We start from the raw sequence: 7758 nt of genomic DNA on the forward strand, positions 1-7758 counted from the left end.
TTTGGTTGATATCTGGATGAGTGACTGTCCGATTTTTACCAAATTGTTACCGTCGCGTCCTTGGACCATACCGGGATAGCATACCAAATTTCATCGCTCTAGGACAAACCGTTCTTGAGATATTTTGTTCACAAAGGGACTACGGCCAAGTCCGTCTCAGGAAGTAGGGTATAACGACATAATTATGTACCTGAATATCCCTCATCAGACCCCTACGATTTAGGGGCCCTGAGCTAGCTCTCTGGCCTTGATGACACCTATTGGTATCCTCTTAATGGGGTAGTAGAAAGTAGATGAACTCACATATTTTCTCTGGAATAAACCTGAGTGTGCGGACTCTTTAGATGTGCTACAGGTGAATTTTAGAGAAACTGGGGAGGTTGAAATGTACCAGTGAGGGTACTTCTAGGTTACATCAAGGCCTTGGGATAGCAGACCTATCAAACCCCTCATTAGACCCCTTCAGTTCGGGGGCCTATTTATTTATTTATTTGACATAAAAATCCTTAGTAACTAGGATAGTTTACAAAGGTGGGTAAGGGAGGGTAAGAAAAAAAAAAAAAAAAACATCGAGATGGTTATACTATTAATAGAAAGGGATAGAAGATAACAAGATAAACAATAATGTAATTTGCTAGTGCCTACCAATAATTTTTAATAGCTGTGGGTATGACATTGCTAAATCAAGATAAAATACAGTTAATAGTTGTTTAAATTCCCGATATCAATAGGCTTTTGATTTTGATACTGCGTTTGATAGAGGGAACTGTAACAACGGATGTATTGTCGTCCCGAAAATCCCGAAATCGAAGAGAGAAGAAAGACAGGACAGGAGAAAACCAGCCGTTCTAACATCGAACCTCACCTGTTAAACAGCTTTGAAGTTTTTGATTTAGGTATTCATTACCTACATTAAACAGGGAGTAGGTATTCATAAAAAAAAAAAAAAAAAAAAAAAAAAAATCGTTCCTTTAGAAACAAATGAGATAGGTAATATATAAAAATGTGTGTGTGTGGGGGGGGGGAAGCAACGCGACGGGTTCGCCCCAGTAGGTACTATAAAAATGAATGTAGGTACTTTTAGTTGTGCTTTTCAAAGGGTAGGGAAGATAATGTTGCTAAAAACTGAATACCTTAATATCTAGGTAGGTACTGTATTTAGGTATGTGTAGGTATTATATATAAAAAAAAGTTTGTCTAATAATATTATGAAAATTATCAATTAAATAATAGTGATCTACCTTTTCCACTTTTCAACATACCTACCGTAAAATTACGTAATAATTAACGTTTCTACCCGGAGACTAGAATAGTTTAATTTAAAACAGGTAATTAGTCAGGTACCTACAAAAAGAAAAAAAATGGTACCGTTTTTAAAATAAACTTCAAATAGGTAGTTATTATGAAAATAAGTTCACCCCCCGTGTCTACAGGTTCATGTTGAAATCTATGTTAGCATACCCAGATGTTAACATACAGTTTAACATGAACTTGTTAATTATCTTATCAATAGGTAGGTAGCCGAGACAAGGCGGTAGATAGACGTACCCAAGTAGGTATTAATTTTAGAGTGGAAATTGTATGAATGCCGTGAAATTTTACGGGTATGCAATAAGTAACGAAATGAACATTAGTGGAGATGTCTCAACTACATGTAGGTACCTATAGGTCCGTTCCCACTTGTTCAGAAGAAACAAGCTGGGTCCGTCCCTCCGGGAATTTTTTAGCCCGTAGTTTATTCGATCGTGATTAAAGAAAATCAGTAGGTACCTATGTACTTACCTAATTTGTTTAATATTCAGTTTATTATTATTCTTGATTTGATTTTTCGATTTTACTTGCATGTAATGATTTAAAATCAAGACTAGAACTGCAGGTGAATTTTAGAGAAACTGGGGAGGTTGTAATATACAAATACAAGTGAGGGTACTTCTAGGTTCCATCAAGGCCAGGGGATAGCAGCTTGGGCAGGGGAAAAATACTGGTGGTGGTGGTTCTAAAGTTAATAAAAAAACTACTATTTTGAGGGTTTTAGGTATGGTTTTGGGGGGTCTACTCTCATAACTTTTTCGATATCTCTAACCGTTTAGTGAAAACCGCCATTAAGTGGTTATTACCGCCTGTGGGAGGAGCCCGGTGCAACTTTTGCCAATTTTCAGATTTTCCCTTTACTTACTCATCAACACCTACCATTCTGCCAAATTTCAAGTTTCTACGACATCGGGAAGTGCCTGATCATTTTGATGAGTGAGTCAGAGTGAGTGAATGAGTAAAGAAATTGCGATTTTTGAGCCTCTATATCTCCGGAACTACTTGATATTAAGAGCTCAAATTTTCAAGGCATGTTTATAGTATACCTTACCTAAATATGTGTCCTGAATTTCAAAAGTTTATCTCTAGAGGTTGCCGATCTATGAAGGTGAGAAAAACCTGCCGAATCGGTTCGTGTAAAGATACACAGGCGTGCTTACTGGAACTTGGCCTGGCGCACTGCTGTGCGCTCAGATAAAACCTGTTCCTTGTCCTTTTAATTACAGAAGACGTGGTGGTACCTTCTTTTCTATTTCAATACATGTGAAATGCAATTATTCGTATAATAGCACATAAGAGATAAGTCTCAGCTTAGGAAAAAGAATCTGTGTGAGGTCTACAGTTCACAAAACCATTAGTATTAAAGTTGTTATCAAATGATTGAGATTGACTACTAGGTAATTTTTATATGTATATTATTTTTGACCGAACGTAATGAGGTTTAGGTTTTAAGTTTTAACTCGACCGTTTCGCATTTGCTTTAGATGTTTGTTTGATTATGTGTTTGTTTGAATGATTGTTCCGTTAAAGCTCGGGATTGCCTGGTCCACTTTGATGAGATTTGGTGAAATTCTTAATGAAAAAAAAAGTGTAGGATTTTTCCAATCTCTCAATAATCCTAAAATCCAATGTGTTTACCTACCATGCTGGCACCGGTCGCTATGTGCATTTATATGTCATAGCTACTCATTTTCCTCACGAGGCTGACTGGGCCCCGCAACAGCCAGTCACGGAATCAATCATTTGCATGATACAAATTTCTTTACCCCACCGGGAATCGAACCCGGGGAGGTGCAAGGCGAGCGCAGTGACCACTACGCCATGGGAGCTGACTAAAATTCTTAATGACTAGAACTGAGCGGTTCCATTTTTGGTCTCACGAAAATTCCCTTCAAATATCTGTCATAAAAATATACCCTTGTGTGTGTGTGTGTGTGTGTGTGTGTGTTTTAAGAAAAAGGTAATAATAATAATGAAAACAGTTTATCTATAAAAATGAAAAAGTGACCGGAAGAAATAGCGCAGCCTCGGATGAAACTTTGCCGCGCGACCTGATTGGCCCTCAGCGCATGTTGGTTGGTTCTCGTATGACCACATGTGGGAAATATGCTAATATGAGTAACCCTTCTTTATCACAAAAGAAATCAACTTTCACTAAACAAAATCACCTTAGAATTGCAACATGGAATGTCGGTGGTATGAATGCACCTGGTAAATTGGAAAATATACTCAATGAAATGGAAATCTTGAATCTAGACATCCTTGGTATCAGCGAAACCTTTATGAATGACGCTGGCGATTTCACATCCACACTACCTAATGGAGACTCCTTTAAGATCTTTTACTGTGGTGGCAACAAAAGCAGGAGAGGTGTAGCTTTCATTCTAAATAAGAAATTAATGAACCAAGTGACCAGTGTTTATATGATATCTGAAAGAATAATTGGAATTAAAATCAATGCCAATCCAGTGAATATATTCATAATACAGTGCTATGCTCCAACGTTGGACAGCTCAGATGAAGAAAAGGCTGAATTCTATGACATGATAAGAACCACAATTGATGACAACAAAAAGTTCCAAGAAAATCTTATCCTAATTGGAGACTTGAATGCGAAAGTTGGTAATGCAAAAATTGAAGATATAGTCGGTCCCCATGGTTTAGGAACGCTCAACAGTTCAGGCGAAGATCTGGTAAACCTATGTAAAGAAAAACAACTCTTCATAACTAATACTTGGTTTGAGCAGAAGCAATCCAGCAGGCACACATGGACTTCTCCTGGCGGCGCAATAAAAAACCAAATCGACTACATATGCGTAAGCAAACGCTTCAGGAATTCCGTAACCAATGCCAAAGTAAGACCCAGTGCTGATTGTGGCTCCGATCACAACCTAGTAGTTGCCGACATCATTACAAGGCTGAAAAAACTTGCAAGAAAAGCTGTATCAAGAAAATGGAATCTAGAAAAAATCAAATGTCCCACCAACAAAAGCCTTTTTGCCCAGGGTATTGAGGAAAAATTAAACACCACACTATCTCTTCCCAACAACGAAGCAGATGCAGATGTGAATGTAACCTATGTAGGTATTACTATTAACCTCAATAAAGAGTGAAATTGCCTTAAAATCTTCCTCTTCACAACAGCCAGTCACGGAATCAATAATTCGCATTCTCACTCCACCTCATCTCTGGTCTCATTGAAACTTAAAGGTAATAGCGATGTTATTTGTTACCAAAGGATAATAATATCACCCCTGGGATAATATTATCCTCGTAGTGGCCCTTATTACCTGCTACTGCATACGTAGGTAGGTATCTGGCTCTAAAAAATATGTACCTAGCCGTGAGATAGAAAAGATGACAAATCGAACATAAGATCAACTTATAAATACAGACCTGTAAAAATACCTAACAAATAGAAAAAAAGTTGGACTATAAAAGCATGCATTTAAATTCAAGAGCAACACAATTAAACTTTTCATATCCAGTTGATGAGTGCATGCGTACACTCAAAGTACCAATACAATTGAAACCTTACATAGAAAAACATGGGATCCCTCAATTATTCTCTCAACTTACTAAAGAAATGCTTACGGAAAAGCCTACAGATGTCTTGTTATCTATTAAAAAATGTCTGAAAGTTCATCAAATCGAAGGCAATAATGTACCCAATATAATTCTTTTGGGACCACCTCAGCTGGATAAATTGAGTCTCGCTTACTATGTAAGTCAACGTGTAAATTGTGTTCCTATTACGTTAAGAGATATTATAACAACATTATGTGCTGAATCCGACAAACATAAAACGAGCGAATCGAAATGGCCTATCTCAACCACTCTGTCTGTAGATATATCCGAAATGAACTCAGATTTAAATGCTAGTATAGGAGATGAAAATGCCAAGAGCAGAAGAAACCAAGCACCAAGCCTATTCAGTCTGTCCCCCGACATTTCCATCCGAACTCTTAAACTCAACAACAGTAAACAAGAATACAAGCCCAAAGATGATATCACATACAATGAGGAAATTTTATCAAATTCCAAGCACCTTACCCAGGCCTTGATAATATTATTACAAGAAAAAATGGTTACCAAAGGAGGGTGGATTTTCGTAGATTTTCCTCGGAACAAGGAAGAAGCCCAATGTTTATTTCAACAGAGCATTGTACCAACCCACGTCATTTGCTTTACTTCAAATTCATTTGTAAAAAAGAACGACTCCTTGAAAAAACATCAATTGCAATGCGGTACGTCTGCGTCTATGCAAAAGTATCAACTGACTGTGTTAGAACTAAAAGAAGTATACGGACACTTCTTCAGGGAAATCAATGTCTGTAGTAAAGATTTAGCACATATGGGAGAAATGGTCATTAATATTGTTAATGCCCCGATGTCAAAAGTTATTAAAACAAATCCTAGAGTAGTTATTTTAGGACCCAGAGGAAGTGGCAGAGGTTTTTTGGGAGATAAATTGGCAGAAAATTTGAAATTAATTCACGTCCATTTTGAGCCCAAGGAAACTTCGAACGAATTTGAGAGTTGTAAATTTGTTTTGTCAAGGCTTCTAGAAGATGACTGTCAGACTAATGGCTATGTCATCACAGGATTTCCAAGTAATACTCAAGAGCTTCGAGCTTTACATAATAGTGAGAATCCGCCGAATCGTATAATTTTCTTGGCAGTAACTGACGATATACGTTTGAAACGAGCAAGAGATGATTCTATGGACATATACACAGGTCAAAAAATATTCTCCAGATCAGAAGTGAACTATAATAAATGTAATCAGTCCACAAGAAGTAGAAACTTGGTTTCCACTCATCCTAAATATAATATTTATAAAATAGTGGCAGACCTAGAGTACCGAAAAGAAATGCATTCAATGATGAAATATTGTGGCCGTAATGCAATATTTATTGACCCTGCATGTGGAATGGATATTTTATATGAAAGAGTGGTGAATGTAATTCTGGGTCCATCACCGGTATTTCGTGATAGGGATTGTCAAGCTTTACTGTCATTTTCTTCCGAGCCCTCCTCTCAATCAAATCTTACAATCGAACAGTCAAGTTTGAGTGATATAAACAAGTTGAAATTTATGATTCCATTTCAATGCTTAGAATAGCACCAAGGCGAAAACGTATAATGTTAAATAAATCTTATATTATAAGAATGAGATCCATTCACTCATTCACATTTCACAGTTCACATTTCATAGTTCACACACTGATCGCTCTATCTCTAGAACCACAACACCTAGAAAAGAGAAGGAAGACAGGATAGCAGAAAGCCAGCCGTTCCGAAAACGAACATTATCCCATCAGGATAAAATCCGCCCTGGGCGGGAATCGTTGCATACTGGCGCTACCTAACGGAAGAAAAAAACAACTGCGGAAAGTCTGACGTCACACATCTTTGTACTCTTTCATTAGAACGGAAAATAAAAATTGAATTTTAGACCTTTTACTTACATTTATTTTTTCGGAGTTTTGACCTCAGATTTGGATTTTTCCCAACTTTTTACATAGGAATCGACCATTTATTTATAATTTTTACCCATTTGCAACTGCTCCATTTTGAATTCGAGGGAAAGCTATCAGCCTAGGACTTACCAAAGGCTTAGAAAATCGTTTTGGTAAGGGATCTATGTTGCCAAATCTATTTTTTCACTGTGACAATAGTTTCATTTGACTTAATAGCACATAGCCCAAAGCCCAAGTAGCTCAAAGATAGGACGGTCTTGTAATCCAGGGGCCAGGGTTCGAGTAACGTTAGAGACAATAAAATTTACCATTGTTATTATTAAACTCTTTTTATTTGGAATATTTACAAAAGTATAGGTACAATAAATATATACAGAACAACAAGATTAACAAAAGAGAAGAAAAAAAAAAAAAAAAAAAAAAAAAAAAAAAAAAAAAAAAAAAAAAAAAAAAAAAAAAAAAAAAAAAAAAAAAAAAAAAAAAAAAAAAAACAAATAACAAGACCGAATGAAATAAATTAAATTATAAAATAAACTATCTACAAAATATTCCAACTAAGGGGCGGGATGAATGCCTGGGACATTCTCTTCCATCCAACCCCAACCATTGTCATTTTGAGATGGACATTTGTAAAAACTTTCCTTTAACAAATGAATAAAACTGTCTTTGGCAACAACACATTTCCGACATCTTTGCATTTGGTTTGGATGTTTGAATGTTTGTTTCGCTATAATTGCGATTGCCTGGTTCGATTTTGATGAAATATGGTACATGAGTTTAAAACATCAATTTGATGTCCCAGAATTGAGCGGGGCCTATTTTATGGTCTCTAAACGTTAAGGTTTTTCGATGTCACTCAGGACATCATCTTCAGACCAAGATTTTACTGACGGTTTTACCCCCCCATGCGACGACAAAGTAATACCCGCCGTCTCTCAAGGACAACCTCATATCGTCGAAGATC

The 7758-nt window shown here is 36.7% G+C and overlaps 2 protein-coding genes across 2 annotated transcripts; both read left to right on the top strand.

Moving 5' to 3' along the window:
* Positions 1-3425: 3425 nt before the first annotated feature.
* LOC103524586 (craniofacial development protein 2-like) lies at positions 3426-4424 on the top strand. Its single transcript, XM_008489611.1, has one exon. The coding sequence runs from the start codon at positions 3426-3428 to the stop codon at positions 4422-4424; it is 999 nt and encodes a 332-aa protein (XP_008487833.1).
* A 386-nt stretch (positions 4425-4810) lies between these two features.
* Positions 4811-6436, top strand: LOC113465435 (adenylate kinase 8-like). The gene has a single exon (XM_026819950.1). The coding sequence runs from the start codon at positions 4811-4813 to the stop codon at positions 6434-6436; it is 1626 nt and encodes a 541-aa protein (XP_026675751.1).
* The last annotated feature ends 1322 nt before the right edge of the window (positions 6437-7758 follow it).

The sequence above is a fragment of the Diaphorina citri genome, unplaced genomic scaffold (assembly GCF_000475195.1).
Source record: "Diaphorina citri unplaced genomic scaffold, Diaci psyllid genome assembly version 1.1 scaffold106, whole genome shotgun sequence".
In the NCBI taxonomy this organism is placed as follows: domain Eukaryota; kingdom Metazoa; phylum Arthropoda; class Insecta; order Hemiptera; family Psyllidae; genus Diaphorina; species Diaphorina citri.

Bases quoted from the DNA above. Each gene is read 5' to 3' on its own strand.
- LOC113465435 (XM_026819950.1), top strand. From the start codon at position 4,811: ATGCGTACACTCAAAGTACCAATACAATTGAAACCTTACATAGAAAAA.
- LOC103524586 (XM_008489611.1), top strand. From the start codon at position 3,426: ATGAGTAACCCTTCTTTATCACAAAAGAAATCAACTTTCACTAAACAA.